Here is a 22,490-nt window from a genome sequence, read left to right on the forward strand (position 1 = left end):
ATATTCAGTAATCCCTTCACATTTCCAGGGGCTTTTGTGTATTCCCAGTGTTCAGCCCCAGCTTTGAGGGGTTTGTGTGCTGATAAGTGCATGTTGCTGGATGGGTGTATTTGAAACCACAGAGAGACAGCAAGGAGTGAAGCAGCCAGGAGGATAAACAGCTCCTGGGGATGATTTAAGGGTTTTGTGCACACAGCCATCCATTTGCTGCAGACAAGGATGTGGGAAAGGTGAGCAAGAACAGCCCTGCTGCTCCTGGTGCTGAAAATACCGTGGTACAGTGTGCAGGGGAGAGGGCTGAGGGTGCATTCTGATGGGGGCACATTGCATTTCCAAGGCAGGATGTGTAAATTACCCTGGTTGGACTTCGGGTCAGCCAGTGCTCTGTGGATCATACGAGTTTATTGTGCTAGAGATGTGGCTGGGTAAGTCATTATCTGGGTGTAATTTTATGACATATGATAGGAGAATTTTATACAAGAATCCATGCAGTTGTGTGTGAGGTTTCCTCACTAACCTGGTGTGAAGTGGCTCAGAGCTGGATGCCACTGGAACATGAAAACACATGTGGGGGGTTCTGCAGCTGAAATTTGGCAACAATGGCTTCTCAGACCACAAGCCCTGGAGAGAAGCCAGGCAGGAATCCCTGTGGCATGTTCAGTTTTGTTCTGGGGTGTGTGTTCTGTTCTGGGGGCACTGGCAGTTCAGTGCCTCCCCTTGCTCCGGGGCACTGGGTGTCCCTCAGTGCCTGCTGCAGGCTGTGACTCTGGGCCCTTCCTCTGTGTGTTGGTGCTGGTTTTGGGCTGGGGGGTTTGTCTGTCCCTTCCCCAGAGCCCTGGGGGCGTTGGCAGGATTTGGCCTCGCTGTGGGGCTGGTTTGGGGCTGGTTTTGAGGGGATTATCTGAGCATGCAGGGCTGAGCAGGGCCTGCACAGGGTGGGGGTGCCACAGTGCCCATGATCCAGAAGGGCATGGACAGACAGACAGACAGGGGTCACTCACCTTCTGTGCCCACAGTGCCCGGGAAGGGACAGACAGACAGGCGGGGCTCACTCACCTTCTGTGCCCACGCTGGCCCTGGCGCAGGATGGACAGACAGACGGACAGACAGACAGGGTTCCCTCACTCACCTTCTGCGCCCGGCGCTTGTCGGCGCGCTGGTTCTGGTGGTAGATGCGGCTGAAGTTGGAGACGATGACGGGCACAGGCAGGGCGATCACCAGCACCCCGCTGAGGGAGCAGATGGAGCCAAAGATCTTCCCCGCGATGGTCTTGGGCACCATGTCCCCGTAGCTGTGGGCAAAGCACACAGGAGAGCTCTGCTGAGACCCTGAGAGCCTCCTGAGAGCCCTGAACCCTCCTGAGAGCCCTCCTGAGCCCTCCTGAGACCCTGAGCCTCAGCAGGGCCTGGGCAGCTCTGGGGTGGCACCGGAGCTCAGAGCCCCGTGCCAGGAACTGCCCCTGGAGCTGCCACCCTCTGGCCACAGCCACCCTGCCCCATGCCAGGAACTGCCCCTGGTACAGCCACCCTGCCCCTGGTACAGCCACCCTGCCCCATGCCAGGAACTGCCCCTGGTACAGCCACCCTGCCCCTGGTACAGCCACCCTGCCCCATGCCAGGAACTGCCCCTGGTACAGCCACCCTGCCCTGGTGCTGCCCCCTGGGCTGGGCACAGCCCCCTGCCCTGCCTGGCGGCTCAGCACAGACAGGACCCTGCGCAGACCTGCAGTGCTGCTCAGCAGCTGCTGGGGTTGGAATTCACCCCTCGCTCCCCTGTGCCCCCCTCCCCGTGCAGATGAGCTCCAGCAAACCCCAAGCTCTGCCTCTGCTGGGGAGCAGCTCATGGATTTTCATTCCCTGGCATCCAGGTGCAAACGAGGGCTGATTTACACTTCCATTTCAAACCCCAGCAGTTTCCCTGCCATCTGCACAGTCAGAAATTTGGGGCTTGTTCAAAATCTGCATTCAGTAAAAGGTGAATTCTCAGGGACGTGAGACCAGCTGGAAAATATTCACACAAAGCTCTGCACTGGGTCGGACCCAGCAATCTTCTACTGTAATTTGTGTTGCACAAAGAGAAGTGGAGCTGTGCAGAGGAGGCCACAGGGATGCTCTGGGGGCTGGAGCCCTTCTGCTCTGGAGAAAATCTGAAAACTGAAAATTGAAATCTAAACAAGCCCCTGGTTGCTATCAGATGGTTTTAGGGATTTCTGTGGTTATCTTTGAGATGTTCTGGTGCTGGGCGCAGCAAATGTTGAAAAGAGAAATTATTTATTTCAATTGAGGCTTTATTTTTACATTTGATGTCAGTCTATGACCAACAAAGAGCTTTGAGGGGAATAGAGTTGAGCTAAGAATAATTTACATCCAGGAGGAAAAACAAACATTTCAAAGCACCTTTTTTCTCAGCTGCACTTCTGTCCCCGTGCAAGAACCTGTTGGAATGAGGGGCTGAGTAAGAGCAGGACTCCTTGCATGTTAAATGCTTCAGCCAAGGCTTATTTATCCCGAGCAGAATCCTTCTCCTGCCTTCACCCACACCAAAACCCCTCAGAATGCCTCAAATCAATAGATGGCTCTTCATGTCTATTAACTTCTTAGCTGCTGCTTTATGCAAAGATCATTTCAAAGCTCTTGCTAAGTGACAAGTTCTTCTACCTCATTTAACATTGCTCTAAAAAAAATCTCACTCTTCTGCTGCTGGCCCTTAACACAATAAGGCTGAAAATTAATCATGTGCCTCAAACATGATCTCAGTGACCTGGAGCATGGAGAAAAAGCCCTTCTGTGCCTTTGCAGAGAGTATAATAATAAGTGTCTGGCTCACAGTCTGGCTCGGGGAGTTTTGTTCTTACATGCAGACTGAGAGTTACCTCATTACTGGGGACTCGAGAGAAGTGCTTAAAGCACCAGCAAAGATCAAACCCTGGGAGCAGGAAGGCTTTGTGGGGAGATGGAGAAGTTCCTTTGCACACCTCCTGTGAGAGGAGGAGCCCTGAGAGCTCTGCATGGCTGGGGCCCTGGTGGCACTGGGGCCACTGCAGCTCTCCGTGGAGGATCCTCCTGGGTCCCTGCCCTGGGGACCTGCTCTGCGACACCTGGGGACATCTGACCTGGGAGGTGAACCAGGGGACATCTCACCTGTGATGGGAGGTGAACCAGGGGACATCTGACCTGGGAGGTGAACCAGGGGACATCTGGCCTGTGATGGGAGGTGAACCAGGGGACATCTCACCTGTGATGGGAGGTGGCACCTGGGGACATCTCACCTGTGATGGGAGGTGAACCAGGGGACATCTGGCCTGTGATGGGAGGCGGCACCTGGGGACATCTCACCTGTGATGGGAGGTGGCACCTGGGGACATCCCTGTGCCCCACTGGGCTGACCTAGGAGGTGCAAATGCCAGCCCTGAGGTCTGGGGATGTCTCAGCTTTGTTTCTCAGGGGCAGGGCCAGCCAGAGCCCCAAGTCCATCCCTGGCACCGCCTGAGAGCCTCCCCTGACTTTGCCAGGGCCTCTGAGCTGCAATTGTTCTGCTCTGTTGGCACCCTCAGCTCCTGCAATATTCATTGCTGGAGGGACTATTTCTGTCCTGATGCTGCCACAAGGCACTAATGGCCCCGTGGCATATTTATATCAGCTACAGTGCCAATAAACTCAAATAAACTCAGCTGCTGGATTCCAGTTACTGCTAATTAGGCATTTCAAACCCAAAACTTCTTTTCCCCAGACTGGAATGGGAGAACCCAACTTTTTCATTAATTTATTTAGCAAAAGGCAAATTGTCATCTAGAAAACTTCTACAGAAAGTGCATTTTAAGCAGTTCATCAATAATGTGATTAGAGCAGCTGATAGAGGAGCTGGGTCATGATGAACTGCAGAGGGTCTGAGGGTGCTGCACAGCACAACAGAGCGCCACCACTGCCAGGAATCCACTCGGATCCCAACACACTGAGCCATTTCCAGCTGCTGAAGTCAGGGCAAGGTTCCCCTGGAGGAAGGAGGACAAGATGAGGTTTAAGGCTGGGCAAAGCTGCAACAGCTCCTGGGCTGGGGGCAGACACAAGGCTCACCCCTGGGCAGCATTTCTGCCTCACAGCTCTTGGGGAGCTGCTGTATTCTCCAACCTTTTGCCCAGGACAGGAGAGGCAGAAGAAGATTTTGCTCCATCCTGGAAGTGTCTGCTTTAGGACAATAGGGACAGAATAATATCATTATGTGCTGTACAATAGACTGTGATTCTGAAAGCCTCCTGCATGGAAGAACTCGAATAAAGCATGGAGTTAGCATGTGGCTCTCCAGGTGCCAGAGAGGCTTTTTTGTGCTCCAAGTGATTCACTGGGCAGCGCTGTGGCCCACACAAAGGAGGGGAAATGGCCAGAACTCAGCTGGAAGGGTTCAGGGGCCTTGCCAGACTGAAATATTGCATGGACAGCCCTGCCCCTCCATCTGTCAGGTGCAGGTCCCGGGTAATCCTGCCAATGCTGCTTCGGGCCCCAGAGCAATAATGACCCTGGCACCTCCAATGGCCCAAGGGGAGCAGGAGCAAACTCTGCTCATTCCTCGCCTGCTTTAGAGCAGGGAATTCCCAGTGGGCAGGGCTGGATCTCTGGTTGAGAGCAGGGCTGGGGGATCTCTGCTTTAGGGTTTGATCTCCGCTCACCCACCCTGGTGGAATGAGCCCCAGAGCTCACCTGAGCTCTGCCCCCGAGTGCTTTGGGCTGGAGGGGACCTTTCAAAAGCCATTTATTCCACATTTCCAGAGCCTCAGGCTGCTCAGAGCGCCGTCCTCCCCGCCCGGGATGTCCCCAGGGGTGCCCAGCTGTGCTTCACAGATCCCAGGAGCACACGCTGGTTTGGGCTGGGCCCCGGTGCCTCTGCGAGGCTGAGCTGTGAGCAGAGCCACGATGGCTCTGAGGCAGGAGAATCTGCAAACAGGCTGTCAAGTGGCAGCCTCGAGCAGCAAATCAGCCGTGCCGGGGAAGTACAGAGCCTATTTCATGCTAGGATTCTTTTACATTAAATATCCTTATTTTCTGCCTTGTTTGGAGCTGGGCACTTCCCCAGCTGGGCATTCAGCTGTGAGATCTAGCATCCTTTCACACTCCTGTTTTCTTTTTCCCTGGCATCGTTCACTTGGTGATGTTTTCATGGATGCTCTGGAAATTGTGCTGCAATCCCAGCCCTCAGCCAGGCAGTGAGGGATGAGGGCTGGAGATGCCCATCAGCTCCAGCAGCAGCAGCTTATCTCCAGCACTTGGATTCACTCGGGTTTTTAGCAAAGCTGCGGTCAGCAGTTGCTTAGTAGGGATTTTCCAGGTGAAGTTGCCTTTTTTGATATTGTTCTGGTTCATAAATTCGTATTTCTGACTGAGTTTTGTGTGATAAAAGGACAGAGGTGAATTCAGAATTGTCCTGCTCTGAGGAGAAGGAAGTTCTGTTGCTTCTGCAGTGAGGAGGAGCATCAGGAAGGGAGGAAGGTCATTCCCTGCTGGATTTCCAGGCCAGGCTGGACCAACCCTCAGCAGAGCCAGATCCAGGGATGAGCTGAGCTTGGAGCCAGTTCCAGGCTGCTCTGTGCCCCAGCTGGACAGAAAAGGGGACCTGAGAGCAACTGGTGGCAGGAATGTTCCTCCCAACAGCAGCAGGAAAAGGAATGTTTGTGAGGACTCAGGAACAAACTAAGTAGGTTATTTAATACACACAGGGTGGAGAATGCTTCATATATCAACACTGGTTCCATTTATTCCTCCTGGCTCGGATCAGCTCCTCAGCCCGTAGGCAGTTAAAACAGATGGTCTGAATTTGGGTAACATTCAGACCTTGAGTTGAAGCTAAAAATGGAATTTCATTGGCAGGAAAAGTAGGTCAGAAAGCTAAAGCCCCTAGTCCTAAAATGATGAAAGGCTCCTAATCAAGTGTTCCCTATTACCATTCATTAACCAGAGCAGGGGAAGAAATATCAGAGAGACCTCTGCAGAGGGGACGGCAAAGGGGTTTGTTTCTGTTTTACCCAGTCAGTGAGGGCTGATTTGGGGTTTGTTTCTCTGTTTTGCCCATTTAGTGAGGGCTGATTTGGGGTTTATTTCTGTTTTACCCATTCAGTGAGGGCTGATTTGGGGTTTGTTTCTGTTTTGCCCATTCAGTGAGGGCTGATTTGGAGTTTGTTTCTGTTTTACCCAGTCAGTGAGGGCTGATTTGGGGTTTATTTCTGTTTTACCCATTCAGTGAGGGCTGATTTGGGGTTTGTTTCTGTTTTGCCCATTCAGTGAGGGCTGATTTGGGGTTTATTTCTGTTTTACCCATTCAGTGAGGGCTGATTTGGGGTTTATTTCTGTTTTACCCAGTCAGTGAGGGCTGATTTGGGGTTTGTTTTTGTTTTGCCCATTTAGTGAGGGCTGATTTGGGGTTTGTTTCTGTTTTGCCCATTCAGTGAGGGCTGATTTGGGGTTTGTTTCTCTGTTTTGCCCATTCAGTGAGGGCTGATTTGGGGTTTGTTTCTCTGTTTTGCCCAGTCAGTGAGGGCTGATTTGGGGTTTGTTTCTCTGTTTTGCCCAGTCAGTGAGGCTGCAGGGCCAGCACAGGAAGGGCCATTCCCACCCCACTCCTGGCATTCCTTCAGCTGGAATTTCTCCTTGTGACCCAAAGTGATGCTCTCGGCCTCCCTGCCTTCCATAGCCACCAAGAACATGCTTGAAATATGAGGAACAAGTCCTGAGTATTGTTGTCCATCTGATGCAGGCATCTGGCATGAGAGCTCTGAGTGCTGCTCAGTAATGCCCACTTTTTAAAAAGTGTTTGTTTTAATGGAAAATAAAATGTCCCAGATTAAGGCATTATTTATTTCTGGCTGCACACACTAAAGGCCTTTTAAATTACTTCATTCATTATTAATTCAAGAAGAATCCTCATATTACTCAGAGTGAAAACCTTACACAATTACCTGCTCAGAGAACCCTTTTTCCTGCATCTCAGCTCTCTGTAAAAGGAACTTTTTGGCGAACACAGAGGCAGGAGAGGGCAGGCAGTGCATTGAGCAATTAGACTGCTCTCCTAATAGCAGGGCTGAAGGCTCCCTGCCCTGTCTTAAATCCTTAACTGTGGTGTCAGCTTAAAGGAAATGCTGGCTTTTTGCTTTCATTTCATCCTCATCTTTTTCTTTTCTGTCTTTTTAAGCAGCTTGAGTGTCCATGCTGAGCCATGTCACATTCCAAATGATCCACATACTGTGCATTTTAATGAGCTGCTAACACTGATTATACAAAAAGCAATCTCAGAAATATTTACTGAGTCCAAAGGAAAAAAAAAAAAAGGCCTATGGGGAACTAATTAGCTTTTTAAGAATTGGCTTTTTGAAAGCTTCAGGCTCTGGGAAAGTTGAACTTGGAATCAGTTTCAAAGAAGTTGAAGGAGCGGCTGGAAGGAAAGGGAGTGAGCTGTAATGGAGTGTTTGTAACAGGGTATTGCACATGCCAGGCTCTGCACGGGACAGGAGATGCGCTGGAGCTGAGCACAGAATAAATAACAGAGAGAGACAGGAAATGTGATAATTATGCAGAGAAAAGCCACGTAATGTCTGGATCCTTTGTCAGGTTTCTGCAGCCGTTCTGGGGGTTGATCAGAGAGGGACAAAATCTTTGTCCTCTGTCCCTGAGCAGGTCCCTCCACCAGGGTTTCTCCAAACACTGACATTGGGAACTCACTGCACTCCAGAGAATGAGAAAATGAGAAAATTCCCATTGGTTTGGCACAGAGCTGGTTCAAGTTTCCCTTTCCTGGATGTGAAATGCAATGCAAGTTGTTCATATTCCCTGAGTATTTACTTCTGTCCCTTCCAAGGTGATCCCAAAAAGTGCCATTTGCCATCAGATGGTAACAGATAAAAGGAATGCAGAATTCCCCTGGGCCAGGCCTGCACCACAAACTTCTGAAGTGAAAGTAACAAAAGCCAATGGAGAATAGAGGCTGGTTCGTGAATAGTTCAATTTCCTTTGTCTGTATTTGATTAAAACCCCCTCAGATTTAACAGGATTTTTCTTTCAAATAGAAAGAAAATCAAGAAGAAAAATAGCCCTGCCTGGAAGTCCCCGTTATTTCCTTCTCCTTGCAGAGTTTTATCACTCTCAGCAGCACTGAGGCGGGGCTGTGGAAGTTCGCAGTGATGGATGGTGTCACCTCAGATGTTACCAGCCAGGAGCTGTTTGCTGCTCCTTCCTCCCGCAGGGTGCAGGCAGCGTGCCAGCGTGTACAATTCCCTCTGGGAGCCCTCAGCAGCCCTGCCCTGCTCCCAGCCAGGCCCCGGGCTGGGCCTGTCCCCCAGCTTCCCTGGGGAACCACAGCCCTGCACGGGGGTCAGGGGCCCCAGGAACAACCCCCAGCCCTGCACGGGGGTCAGGGACACCAGGAACGTCCCCCAGCCCTGCACGGGGGTCAGGGACCCTGAGCTGGACCCCAGGAATGTTCCCCAGGCCTGCAGGGGGGTCAGGGACCCCAGGAATGTTCCCCAGGCCTGCAGGGGGGTCAGGGACCCTGAGCTGGGCCCCAGGAATGTTCCCCAGGCCTGCAGGGGGGTCCTGAGCTTTGTGCCATCCCAGAAGGGTCAGGGACCCTGAGCTGGGCCCCAGGAATGTCCCTCAGCCCTGCACAGGGATCAGGGACACCAGGAATGTCCCCCAGCCCTGCAGGGCTCTGCTGCCATCCTAGGGGGGTCAGGGTCACCTTCCCCAGCTCAGGGGTCCTGCCCCGATGGGCACAGGGGCTCCGGTCCCCCTCCTGCCGGTTTGGGACAGCTCTGAGAGCTCAGAGCCTGGCACAAGGCACAGGGAGGGAGAGCAGAGTGCCGGGGGTTTGTTCTCTGGTTTTTGGGGGTTTTATTGCCAGGGGTTTGTTCTCTGGTTTTTGGGGTTTATTGCCAGAGGTTTGTTCTCTGGGTTTGTTCTCTGGTTTTTGGGGTTCATTGCAGGCTCCTGGCTGGTTCAGGCTGGAGGGACCCCAGGCAGGCAGCAGCCAGCAGCACCCCCGTGTCCAGCACTGCCCCCCAGGTATCATCCACACATTCCCAGCCCTCCAGGGATGGTGACCCCACCCCTGCCCTGTTCCAGCCCTTCCCTGAAGGAATTGTTCCTGAAAGCCAGCCTGGCCCTCCCCTGGCTGAACTCGAGGCTGTTTCCTCCTGCCCTGTGGCTTCTCCCTGCGAGGAGAGACTGGTGGCAATAAAGGAAACAGAGCAGATTCCAGTAAGGGGAAACAGAGCAGATTTCTCACTGCTCTGGTTTAGGAAAAGCAGTGGCTGAGCTCTAAGCTGCTGGATTCAGTTCACAGATTTCCTCTGATTTTGGCACATTTCGTGCCTTTGGTGTCCCAGGGGCAGTTAAGCCCCTGCAAGTCTAAACCCTCTTTTATCCAGTGCTAGATCAAACATGCCTCCTAAAAATATCTCCCATTGGAGCAGGTCTGAGGGCAACCACCTCTCCCTCCTTCTGAGGAAGACAGGAGAACAGGAGCAGGATTTGTCCCTCCCCAAACTGAGGAGCTGCTGAAGCCCAGGACAGAACCCCAGAATGGTTTGGGCTGGAAGGGACCTCAAAAATCATCCCATACAGGGGGCTGGGATCCAGCACTGGTGCAGCTACAGCTGTTTGTCCCCAAAAGGTTGGATTTTGGGCTCTTTTCCAACCTTTATGATGCCCTGTGCTTGGTTCTGGAGCTGCAGGAGCCCGGGCAGCGCATCCCAACTGCTGCTCTGCTGGGAGTGAAGTTTTCTTGCTGTTTTTATTTTTTAAAATGAAATTATTTCCTGTTGAAATGAATGCGTGGGTTCAGGCTTTAATGGAACCAGAGGTTTCCCAGTAAAAGGAGCCTTATTCCCATCACTGAGCTCAATAATTTTATCTCCTGTAGGAGCTCTGTGCCCTGAAAGCAGAGGCAGAGCTCCCCTGGCCATCAGAGGGAGAGGCAGGACTGGTGTTGGGGCAGGTTTGGTGTTGGGGCAGGTTTGGTGTGTCAGGTCTGGTGTCCTGGCAGGTTTGGTGTTGGTGTCCTGGCAGGAAAATGAGGGTGGAACTGGAGCTGCCTTCACAGAGCTCACATACCTCCAGCCTTGCTGGCATCTCTGAGGATGAGCTGGGAAGGTTTTGTGATTTTTATTTCATTTATTTGGTATAACCGTTGTGCTTGAACAGGAAAACAGTCTGATCCTTGTCTCTGCCCTGCCTCAATCTCATCTGTAACACAGAACAGCCAGAGTTCCTTGCCTTGCTGGGGAACAGAGTGCTTAAGCACTAAGCCCTGGTAATCCAGTTTGTTTTCCTACCCGTAGCTGTAATGTGAAGATATGCACAGCCTGTGCCTGATGTAAGCACTGAGATCATGACAGGCTCCCAAATCCTTTTATTTTAATATTTATTCAGTTGATAAACGTCACATTTTTGTCCTTCATCTGTCATTTCCAGCAGGGGATTCAGCCCCAGGGCAACTCCCATCCCTTCCTCTTCCCTCTGCCTGGGGATTTATTGGCACAGGGGCCCTGCAGGTGCCACAGGTGAAGGGAGAGGCTCTGAGGGAGGGGACTCAGCTCTTTGAGTGACCTTGGGCAGCTCGTTCCTCCCCAGTCTCACCTGAAAGCAGAGCAATCCTTTCCCCCTATCCCCAGAGTCTCCTCCTGCTCTTTGTCCAAGGGACTCTGCTCTTTGCACTGGCAGTGCCCAGGCACTATTTCCACAGCCATTATTTACACTTAGATTAAGCATTCGTATTATCCAGAACATGGCATTAATCATATTAAAATGCCACTTTATACCACGTTTAAAATCAGATTTTCCTATTGGAAATCAATGAGAACATCTTCCTAAAAATCCAGTGACCTGCCTGTCCCTCCTTATATAAGAAGTGTCTATATTTATCAGTGCTGATATCAGCTGCTGGGCTACCTGGCTGCTCATGGCTTGCTCAGAACCCTGAGATCCTGTGTTTCTCATACATCTGTTCAAGAGATGAGGGTTTTACTTTGCACCAAGGTTTCAGCTCACTCCTGTTTAAAGCAGAGGCTGCAGATGAGAAGCCCCAGCCCCTGGCCAGGACACTCAGTCACAGCTGTACATCCATCTCCTGCATCTGATTTAGTCTGGGGTGTAATCAGTAAAAAATTGCAGGACAACCTCATCACCTGTAAGCATTCTGTTGGGAAAATGTGCAGCACCAGCAGGAATTCAGATTAAAGATGTGTAAAAAAAAAGTATCTTTTCATCAGTGCTTTCCTCCTCATTAAACACAGAGTTTGCTCATAAGCATTTCCCAAATAAAAAGGGAGAAATAGGTAAAAGCAAATACTCTGCAATTAAACTCCTTTGAATTTCCCCAGAAGGTTCACCTGAGCTTAATTTAATATCCCCTCATTCCTCCCGAGCCACCTGTTTGGCTGGGCTGCAAAAAGAGGAGTGAGGAGGGAGGGTCTGTCCTGCAGAGCTGGCTGGGGGAGCTGGGACAGAGCCCCCGAACCCTGCAGGGACAGAGCACCCAAACCCTGCAGGGGCTGCAAGGACAGAGCCCCCACACCCTGCAGGGGCTGGGACAGAAAACCCTGCAGGGACTGGGACAGAGCCCCCAAACCCTGCAGGGACAGAGCCCTCCAAACCCTGCAGGGACAGAGCCCCCAAACCCTGCAGGAGCGGCAGGAGCTGCAGGTTTCCCTCTGGAACAGGAGCATGTGCTGGATCCAGGTGCAGCCCAGGTCTCCCCTGAGCCAGCTCCACTGAAGGGCAGGGCTGGGGGCAAGTCAGACGAAGCTCAAATCTCTCTGAGACTTTTTATTTCCCTTTTTTTTTTCTTTCTGCATGCCAGTGTAACGTTCTGTGCCTTCACACTTGCTGGTGTTTCAGCATTAGGTGTGGCTTAACAAAGATCAGTTTTTAATCGAAGTAAAATGTCAGCGGAATTCATTCCCTGGAGGCTGCTCTGAGGTTTCACTTCTCCAGTTCGCACCAGGGCAGAAGGAGCTGTTTGGGGAGTGCTTTCATATTCATGAGGTGTTGGTTCAGTGCTGTTTCAGATGTAGACTCCTGTAAGCTCCTCTGGGCAGGTAAATGGACTGGTTTGACTTTCAGTGATTTTTCACACATAACCAGCTCTGTGGATCAGCAAGGGCTGGCCTTCAGCTGGGCAATTTTCAAAGTGCATTTCTATTCATGAGCTGTCTGGCAGTCACTATTTCACAGCCGCAGGAGGTGTTTAGATTTACAAAGGTGTTTATATTTACAGAGAGGGGATCTGGAGCGGCTCAGGGCTTGGCCTTGGTGCTGCTGAATTCACATTTGTGCTCAGGGTGGTTTGTGAGTGCTGGGGTGCCTGCCTGGGAGCTGCCCCTGGGCAGGGCAGGATGGCAGGACAAGCCCAGAACCTTCCTCAGCTGTGAAATCTGCTCCTCCACCTGCTCTGTGCAGATTGGCTGCGTGGGAGGGAACCTTTGAATTCTGAAGTTGCAATAAAAAAATTTAAAAAAAGAAAAAAAAAAAGAAAGAAAGTTGTCCCCACATCCTGGTGTTCTGGACCAGGTGGTGGACCACGCTGTAGCTGTTGTTTTAAGGAACCTGGCTGCTCTGGGCAGGGCTGTGTGCTCAGACCAGGTGCAGCTGCTGTTGTTAGGACCCTGGCTGCTCTCCAGGCCCACCTGGGCAGGTGCTGGCTCACCTGGAGGGCAGAGGTGCAGGACCCTGCCCCTGGCAGTGGCACAGCGCATCCCTCCCGAGCGCTGCCCATGGTGCTGCTTTGGAGTCTTTGACTGCCTTGAAAAGAACTCGATGCTTGTGTGGTTTTATGCAAATCTGCTCCGTCTGTCACTGCCTATTGTACATAAAGGGGCTGGAAAATGCTTTTTTAGCAATGCACGAGGCTATTTCTGCTGAAATAACCACCGTAAGCACTTCCATGACACAGTGTTGTTTTCCATAATTGTAGCACAATTACCCACAGATAGAAATCAAAGATGATTCTTACAGCTGGCCTAGAGACAGAATGGAAAGTTGGTATTTTAGAGTTCTGCAGAATCAGAACACTGAGTTGGGACAGGGGTGCTAGCTCAGCCAAAGCCCTGGGGAAGGTGGCAAAGCCCAGGGAGGGGTTGGCACCACCGTGCTGCTGCTCCCCAGGGAAGGTGGCACCTTCCCCACCTCAGGGTGAGGTTCAGGGTGTGAGGATCATGCAGAGAACCCTCTGGGCTGGGCTGGTTGTGAACCAGGGCTTTAAAATCCTGGCACAGCAGCCATTTCCCTGCTTCACTGTGGTTTGCAAGTGGTTATTAATAAAACATAATGCTGTCTATGTCTTGATGCAGAGAGACCTTAGTCCTGGTACAAGCCCTCCCATCTATTATTTATACAAGCATTTAACAGCTCTGACATATTTCAGCAGTAACACCAGGCACTTGTTTGCAAACCAGAATTAGTAACAAAATATGAGAGACTTCAAAAGGGTTTTTTACATGCATGTGACTGCATGGGAACCATCCCTAGGCCACAGCGGGAATGATGGCGATTGTGCTGTTTCCTGAGACTTTCAGCAGTTTCACCTCTTACCTTCTATCTCCAGGTTAGAAGAGCCATTCCAGCCAAGGGGTATTTCATATACCTGTGTGTGTATATGATACCTCTCTCTATATATATCTGTATATAATATCTCTCTATATATGGCTGATAATTTAATTTATACATGCAGCACGGGTTGGCTAAGAAGTGAAGAGATTAATTGTGCTGTCTTATTAGAATGAGGAAAGCTGATTGCCTTACCCTACCTGCTCCCACTCCTCATGGATGGATGGATGGATGGATCCATTGATGGATCCATGGATGGATGGATGATAGATGATGGATGGATGGATGATGGACGGATGGATGATTGATGGATGGATGATGGATGGATGATGGATGGATGATGGATGGATGATGGATGGATGATGGATGGATGATGGATGGATGATGGATGGATGATGGATGGATGATGGATGGATGATGGATGGATGATGGATGGATGATGGATGGATGATGGATGGATGATGGATGGATGATGGATGGATGGATGGATGGATCCATTGATGGATCCATGGATGAATCCATGGATGAATCCATGGATGGATGGATGCTCCCCTGAGTGGAGGACTCCCAGGCTGCTGCTGAGGGTTCAGAGAGGTTTAAGAGCACTTTCCAAAGCCAGGGAATGACCACTGAAGTGCCAGAGGCTCCTCTGAGCAGTGCCCTGAGCTGAGCTGTGGTGACCAGAAAATCTGGCTGGGGAAGGTCAGGGCTCCCAGCAATGCTGCTCCAAAGCAGGGAGGGAGGCACAGAGCTCCAGGCAATCAGATCCTGCATTTGCACCTCTGTACCCTTGAAAACAACAACAAATCTCCTGTAATCAGTAAAAACAAACACGAGAACCCCAAGTCCCAAGAATAAAGGGAGGAAGCTCTATCAAACATTTAGAGAAAAACTCATTGATCCTGCACTACTGAAGTAGAGGGAATTTTATGGTTGACTTTGAGGGAAGCAAAGACAAGTCTTTGAACTGGATTACTCCTTATTTTCGTAGCCCTGTAGAAAATATCTCCAGCTCATATGAAAACAAGTCAGTGTTATCTGCACTTCCAGGGCACTGAAGCTTGGAGAATGTGAGCCTTTGGAAATCAAGCAGGACATGGGTGACAGACCTAAATTTCTCCAGCTTCAGTCCACTGAAAGGACCTTGTAGAAACAAAGTGACTTTTCCTTGTGTTCTCCAAAGGTGAGAATTCACATGATGAGCCTGAACCTGCTTTTCCAGCTCCTGGCTGGTGGTGCAGGTTAAACACCCAGAAGTAGGTTACAAAGGACTCGAGTGCTGAAGAACAAATATTCCTCTGGTGACTTCTTGGTGGCCTAGTTCTGGGCCAGCAAAGTCAGAGGAGACAGAACATTTCAAATCCCACTGAACACGTGCAGGGGGCCCTTTCAGGAGAGGTCCAGGGAGATGTGCAAAGGGAAAAGGCACCACTGGCTCTGGGAGCTGCTGGGCTGGGCTGGTTTGCAGCTCTTGGGGAGGGCCTGGCTGGGCTGGAGATCAGCACATTGCCCTTGGACCACCCCCAGGTGCCTCTTCCCCATCCCCTTCCCCTCAGAAACATGGAATTGCTGCTGACCGTGGCTTAACCCAGTCCTTTACTTCATTATGTGTTTGGATTTGATTAGAAATTGCATTCAGTTCTCCACAGAATGAAAAGGAAAGAACCCTTCAGCTGTCAAGTGCTGTCTCTGGCCACTGGGAACAGATCCCAGGTGTTTTACAGGTGCTGCCCTTGGAATGCCCTTCCCAGGGACTCACAGCCTGCTCTGGGCAGGGGACAGAGAGGATGCAGGCTCTGGTATTTAAAGGTTTTATGGGACATGAAATAATTTTGCTGGTTAAAAGCTAAACTTTATAGTGTTTCTATTTTTAATTAAATATTAATTGCAGAAGATGGCTCTGGAATTGACTGTTCAGATCATTTAATCCATATAGATGACCTTTACGTTGAATTCATTCTCTCAAGCTTACACTGCCCTTCAACCCCATCTGGGCACTGACCTCATCTCCAGGCTCCTCCACTCTTAATTAGAAAGATGCCAAGCCCACACTCCTCTTTAATGTTTATTAATGCTGCTGTGCTGAGGATCCTGCAGGAGCTGCTGATTGCTGCTGTAAACTTTCCCAGGCACTGCTCAGTGTGCAAACAGCCCAGTGATTCCTCCTCAGCCTTGGAGCCTCAGGTGCACTTCAAAGGGGCCAGAAAGGGGAGCAGTTTCTCCTGGAGTTGAGAAGCAAACCCACCTCCTATGCTCCTTTAGTGGAACAGAAGCATTGCTTGAAAAAATCTCTTTTTTTTTTTCTTCCCTCTCCCAACCATCTTAATTCAGTTCTTTTGATGCTGATAAGCAGCTTTGTGCAGCATGAAATTCCCTACCAGGATTCTGAGTTGCCTGAGAATTCAGGTATAAAACCAAACCACTGGCCAGCAAGAAGATGTGTGTCCATGTGCTGAGAGCTCTGAAAGGATTAGGTTCATTTGCAAATCTCTGTTTGCTGCTGTGAGATGTGAGTCTACTTCTGCCAGTGCACAAGCACAAGCACCAGGATGGTTAAAGGCTGAAAAGTTCATTAAAAAGGCAAGTTAATGACAGGTGTAAACCAGCCTGCCCTGCCTGCTTGTGTGTGGGTCCCTGGGAGCAGAGACCTGCCCCAGAGGGGAGGGTTCAGTTTGCACTTTGTATTTCTGGAGTTCCTCTGGCACACCTGGCTGGAGGTTTCTACTGCTCTGCTGCTGATGTGCATTGAATGACGTGAAAACAAAGATAAAACCCAAAAAATCCACCCCAAAACCCAAAAATCCACCCCAGAGCCCCGGAGAGCTGCTCCAGAGCACAGGGACTGTGCCAGGAGCCCAGAAAGGCTCTGGCTCCCAGCACATCCCTGCCCACAGCACGGGTCCAGAGAGCAGCACTCACTGCTGTGCTGCTCCTGATGCTGCAGTGCCTGATGTCATTGCACAGAGCAGGGGGGGGGTGCAAAACAAGAGAAAACATTTAAATTATTATTCCTTCCAAATCTGCTTTTGCCCTCTGGGGTGACAGTAAGCACCCTGTGTGCTGCTCGGGATAACTGAGGCCTGTCAGGGTGCTGCTCCAGCTGGGGGATTTGACACATGGATCAAGTCCCTTAAGCCTGCTCCTGAGGATTTGGAGATTTTTGTAAAGCTCAAATGCACAAAGCAGCCTCTGAGCTGTGGCTGCTGGATGGATCAATGCAGCTGCATTTGACTTTTCAAACAAAAGCTGCCATGTTCCTTCTCCTGCCTCCTCTCCTGGAGTTTCCATTTAATGTTTGTAATACTGCTGCTGAGCTCACTGTTGTTTTCCAATGAGAGCCCCTTAAAGCAGGCAAAAAGCCCCTAAGAAGAAAATCCATGAGCTCTTTGAGCACATTCCCTGGACCCCTCCCTTTCTCTGCCCTCCTTATAACAGCAAGGCTATTACAATTCCAATCTGGGCATAAACCAGCCAAGTTCTCCAGCTGGAAAGTTTGAAATGCCTGTGCTAAGGAGCACGGAAGGGCTGTGGCAGCAGCTGGTTCAAGGGGACGCCCAGTTCCCCCCCAGTATCCCCCCAGTATCCCCAGTGTCCCAGATTCCCAGCCCCTGGGGACATTTGGCCCTGCACACCTGTGGCCAGGGGGAGCTGGCTTTGCTTGCCCCCAGCTGCTGCTCCTGGCCCAGACAAAGCCCCAGGGCGGCCCCAGGGTGTCTGTCCGTCTGTCCTGGCACAGGATGGCGCTGGGGCACCATGGATCTGCTGTGAGCACCAGCACCTTCCCCTCTGGGCACCTGCTGCAGGTCCTGGAGCCTCAGCACAGCCTGGCCCAGCCCTGCACAGCTCTGCTGGTGCTTTTCTGAATGGACAGCAGAAGTAAATCTGATTATTTCCCAGCCACGCGTTGCTGTCTGTAATTGCCCAGATTTGGACTTTAATTAGTCAGATTGCTGCCTCAGCACAGGCTGGACAAGGCAAGAACAGTCACTGAAAATGCTGAATGTCCTCTCCTTATGACACCCAGCCACAGCTCTGGGTCCTTGTACTTGTCTCCTGTTGTGTCCTGAGAGGCTGTGGTTAGGCCCTGGATCTAACCATTGCCATTAGGTCACACCTGGTTTGTGGATTTGTGTTTGCATTCCCTCTGCTCCTGTACCTCGCTGTATTTTTGGTGTTTTTCTGCAAGCTGGTTTTGTACAGCAGCAAAAGAGACCCTGGCAGTGAAACTTGACTGAAATCCATCTGTGCAATTTGCACCTTTACTCAGCTCCTACACCTGTAATGATTTTCACAGGCAGATGAGTTTTGAGCACAGGTGCTTCAGGAACAGACACTCCAGACCAAGGCCTGCACTACACAAATCCAATTTTAAAATTAAATTTCCGATGCCTAGAGAAAAAGATTGCAGGGAGCTAAAAAAAGCCCTGAATCTGATGTTGAATATGAATACACCAGCAAGTCACACTTCAATAAACCTCAGAGCAGGAGCAGCAGTCCCTGGAAGAAATCTCAGCTTTAACCTCTGCCTGCAGGCTGAGCCTGCACGTGGCAGCCCCTCGAGTCCTCCTCCCACTCCTTGGCTCCCTGGCTGGATGATTTTCCTTCTACAGAGCAATGCTGGGCTGCTTGACTATTTCCATTGAGTATTTCCAAGCACCCAAGTCCTGGGGCAATGATTTCAATAAATACAAACTGTGGGACTCCTGCCTGGGTCTGCAATGGGAATCTGCTCCATAATGCAGATGGAAGCAGTGCAGCTGCACTGTGTTAATTGAGTATACACCAAACATATGGCAGTACACCTCCAGACCAACAGGCACAGGGCTCTCTGGGATGCAATTAGCTCTTGTGCCTGCACAAAGAATCAGCCCTGGACTCCAAAATTGCACAAGTGCTGACCTCTGAGGGGTGGAACTGCTGCTGCTGAACTGCTGCACCTCCGTGGCTGGAGTGGTTTTGTCATCACTGAGATGCTGCTGAGGTTGGGGTGTTCTAAAGAAAGAGAAATATCCAATTTTCTTCTGTTTCTGGTCTCCTTTGGTGCACAGCTCCTACACTAGAGCTTTGTCTCTGAGGAACCAGAGCGGTGGCTCAGGGAAAGCAAGACAGCCCCACAGGGAATGATCTTCCATTCTCTGCAGTTTGTGCAGCTCTTTCTGCAGCTTTGAAATAAATGGAGAATTTCTGAACACTGTTACTGGCTGATACAGACACTGCCATTCCTGGTGTGCTCACAGCAACAAAATCCTGGCCCAGCCAGTAAATAATTGAGAAAATAACAGTATAGGGCCTGTAATGTTCCATCCTTGGCTGTTATTTGTGCAGGGGCAGTGCTGGGTGCCCTGGGATCCTAGAGGGGGACAAGGAGCACCAACCCAGGTGAGGAGAGGCTGCCTCTGGATGGGACAAACCCCTGACTCTGAGGGCAGCTGGATTTCACCAGACAGAGCTCCAGCTGCTGCCTCGGGCACAGCACAAGAGGAGACACAAAGAGGAGGAGCAAGGAGCCCTCCAGGACACCTGGGACCTGTTTCCCACTGGTGTTTTTTCCCAGTTCCCGAGGATCCTGCCAGGGATCCTGCCTGGGTGTGCAGCAGCTCCCTCCTCTCGCTCAAACTACTCCCAAGGCTCAAGGCTTCACATGAAATGGTTTGTGCCTCATAGGGCTGGAAGAGTGGGGAGCTTCACTCTTGCTAGTGAATTGGTGGGGGTTATTTATTGTTTGGGCTTGGAGAGTATCAAGTCACTCTTGGAAGTGAATTGGTAAGGGGTTGTTATTTATTGTTTGGGCTCACATTTCCAGCAGCTGCTGCTGCAGCTGGCTGCACATGTTGCCCCCAAAAAGGGCAACTTTAGGGCAGTGAATTGATGTGAGCGAGCCCGTGCGAGCCCTGCTCAGTGCAGACACAGAGCCAGACTCAGATGAACTCCCGGAGATAAAACCAGCCCCAGCTCTGCCTTGTTCCTCCTGCACTGGAGATGGATATCACCTCCTAGGACAGGCACTTAACACTGCCTTTCCTTATTGCCAGCCTGCTGCAGCAGCCTATAATTAGTTTTCACACCTTGGCCATGTTTAACTCCCCTCTGTCTCATCTGTTAATCTGCTAACAAGCAGCAAATGTGTTTTCGACTGGGCTCCGAATGGAGGCCAAGACCTCATAGTTCACTTTCTGAGGGAGCTGCTTGGAGGGCACAGTTCTTAAATAATTTTCAAATATCTTGTATTCATGTAGTTTTTACAGCCTGAACAAAAATGTGATTGTATATCTTAATATTAATGCAGAAAGTTGTAAATGGACTAAAAGCTAATAGCATAAAATAATCTTTAATTTCCTTTTGGTGCAGGGAAATGATTTAATATGAGCAAGGTACCAGTCTGACAGCCTGGAAGCAGCTTCCATGAGTTGAGCAAACCAAGCAGTTCCTGTTCTAGCAGTGCTGTGGCAGTTTAGGGGGGGCTGTTCCAAAAGAGGCCTTTTGTGGGTATGCGGGCAGTGAATTCCCACAGAATTCAGATGAGGGCAGGAGTTACACTCTCCTAAACACAGGTTTAGGAGACGGCAGACTGAACACGGATTTTAATTTTAACAGAGCTGAACTTCTCCCTCCTCCAGTGCCGTGCTGGGACTCTCCAGCTGAAGTTTTGCCTTCATGGGTCACACCTCCCTTGTCTGGACACAAATGAAGAACAGCTCCTTTTTCATTTTCCCCTTACGTTTGAGCTCACTGTTACAGCAGAGGTTGCCTCTGTGCTGCTGCGTCTGGAATATCAAATTTGAGCTGATGTGAGCTGGTCAGAGCAGGGGTGACCCCTGTCCTGCTCATCTCCCAGCACTGCCATGCCAGGCTCACACAGGCGTGTGCTGCTCCTGTGTGTCAGCCCGGCTTTATTCATTTGTTTCTTTATTTATCTGTCCATCACTCCCTCCAGTTGTTTGCATAAGAACGGAGATTAAAACTCCTGCAGTAATAGCTGGGGCTGGAATTGGATTCTGAGCCTGGGGCCCTGGGCTGATTGGAGCTGGCAGGGGCTCTGCAGAGGGCTCCCTGGTTTGGGGTGATGGCCTGGCTGGCCCTGCTGCCCCCCCAGATCAGGGCAAGATTGTTCTTCCATTTTCATGTTCTGCAGCTCTCCCTGCCCAAGGCAATCGATGGGAGCTGCCTGTGCCATTTGTCCTAAGTCTCTTTTCCAAAGAGCCGCCGCTGATCACCGACCTTTTTTATTCCCATTGTTAATCCTCCTCCCTCCTTCAGTGCTCTGGTCATTTACTAATCCCAGCTGCCGTGTGCGTGGATGTGGGGAGATGGAAACCTAATCCCAATGAGGTTTTCATTCCCTGGCTAATGTACTTAGAGAGATTCACAGGATTGGAGCTGCTTTCAGGGTTGGTAGTGCAGCAGATGCCCAAATGCCCACTGCTACCTGGCCTGGGGAAGGGAATCCACACAGCCATGGATTTGGCTCGGCTTTATTCAAATGCAGCCTGGTTTCATAGTTATAAATTGCACTCTTATCCTTCCTGATAATTTCACTGAGACACGAGTGGTCTGTTAAGAGGTTTGGAGCCTTTCCCAACCAAGGAGCTTCTTTAGACACGAGATGGGCTGAGCCAGAGCCCCTCTGTGGAGCAGAGCAGGACCTGGAGCCTCAGGGTGCACCAGGGGAAGTTTAGATTGGATTTTAAGGAAAATTTCCTCCCAGAAGGGGCTGTCAGGCATTGGAGCAGTCTGCTGTGGGCAGTGGTGGGGTCTCCATCCCTGGAAGTGTTCAGAAAGGCGTGGATGTGGCACTTGAGGACACGGCTCAGTGGTGGCTGTGGTGCTGCTGGGACTGGGTGACCTCAAAGGGCTTTTCCAGCCTAACAATTCCATGATTCCCTGACTGCCCGGAGCAGGATCCACAGCTGGGGGTTTGGAGCATCTCCTGAGGCACTGCTGGGCAGAGCTAGAGCTGCACAGGCTGTCCCTGAGCAGAGCTGGGAGAGGTGGGGAGGATTGACAAGTTGAACGTCACAGGCGAGTTCCCAAACGAATCTGTTGTGATAGGTATTAGTCATAAGGATAAACTGCTGGGAGATTTGCATTTTATTCTCTTTATCCTCCTTCAATCCTAAACAGCCCCTTCTGCCCACCCTAATTTGGGATATTGAAGGGGATTTGCTGCATTTTTTAGTAATTAAAGGTCCTGGAGAACAGCGAGTTCCTTTGGAGGGAGTGATGTGTGTGCACAGCTCCTCGTGCCCACACACCCACAGAACCATGGGCTCACTGGGGTGGGAAAAGCCTGCAAAACCATGACATGCAGCCAGCACCCAGCACTGCCCTGCTCACCCCAAACCCTGGCCCCAGGGTGGTGCTGGGTGACTCTCAGGAATCACCCTGGTTTGTGCTCATTCCCACTGGGAACCCTCACTTTGGTTCTCTGGGTTTCCTCTTCTCCCCTCTGGGTTATTTTGGGGGTTCTCAGCTCCTGGCTGAGCCCCCACCCCTCCTGCAGCCCTGCAGAGCTGCTTATACATCTCAAACACAGCAGGACTTCCACACTAAGAGCCTGAATTTATCTGAGCTCTGTCATATGCTGGTCTCATTGTGTTTTATGACCTTTAATTAATTAGGCTTCATAAAATTCTAATCATGCTGGAAATATTAATCCTGATTTAAATTAACTGGCCAAAGAGAGGTGAAATGTCTTAGCGGGCTGTGGGTACCTGGTTTGAACCCTGACTCCTCCAGCCTTGCTGTGACCCAGCAGGAAAATTCCCCTCCCTGAGGAATTCAGGGGAACCTTTGGCTCTAAAGCTCCTGTGCTGGATCCTTCCTATTGCACGTGGATGTGACCCTGAGCAAACCATGTTTTATCCCAGGACCCGCCACGGCTCCTGCTTTGGGAGCAGTTTCAGCAG

The 22,490-nt window shown here is 50.8% G+C and overlaps 1 protein-coding gene across 1 annotated transcript in view; it reads right to left on the reverse strand.

Moving 5' to 3' along the window:
- KCND3 (potassium voltage-gated channel subfamily D member 3) overlaps positions 1-22,490 on the reverse strand; it is an 83,966-nt gene that overhangs the window by 22,444 nt on the left and 39,032 nt on the right. Inside the window, exon 2 of the mRNA XM_031064188.1 lies at positions 1,130-1,292. Within this exon, the coding sequence (XP_030920048.1) occupies positions 1,130-1,292 (163 nt within the window). The remainder of the gene's footprint in view (positions 1-1,129; positions 1,293-22,490) is intronic.

The sequence above is a fragment of the Geospiza fortis genome, unplaced genomic scaffold (genome assembly GCF_000277835.1).
Source record: "Geospiza fortis unplaced genomic scaffold, GeoFor_1.0 scaffold601, whole genome shotgun sequence".
In the NCBI taxonomy this organism is placed as follows: Eukaryota; Metazoa; Chordata; class Aves; order Passeriformes; family Thraupidae; genus Geospiza; species Geospiza fortis.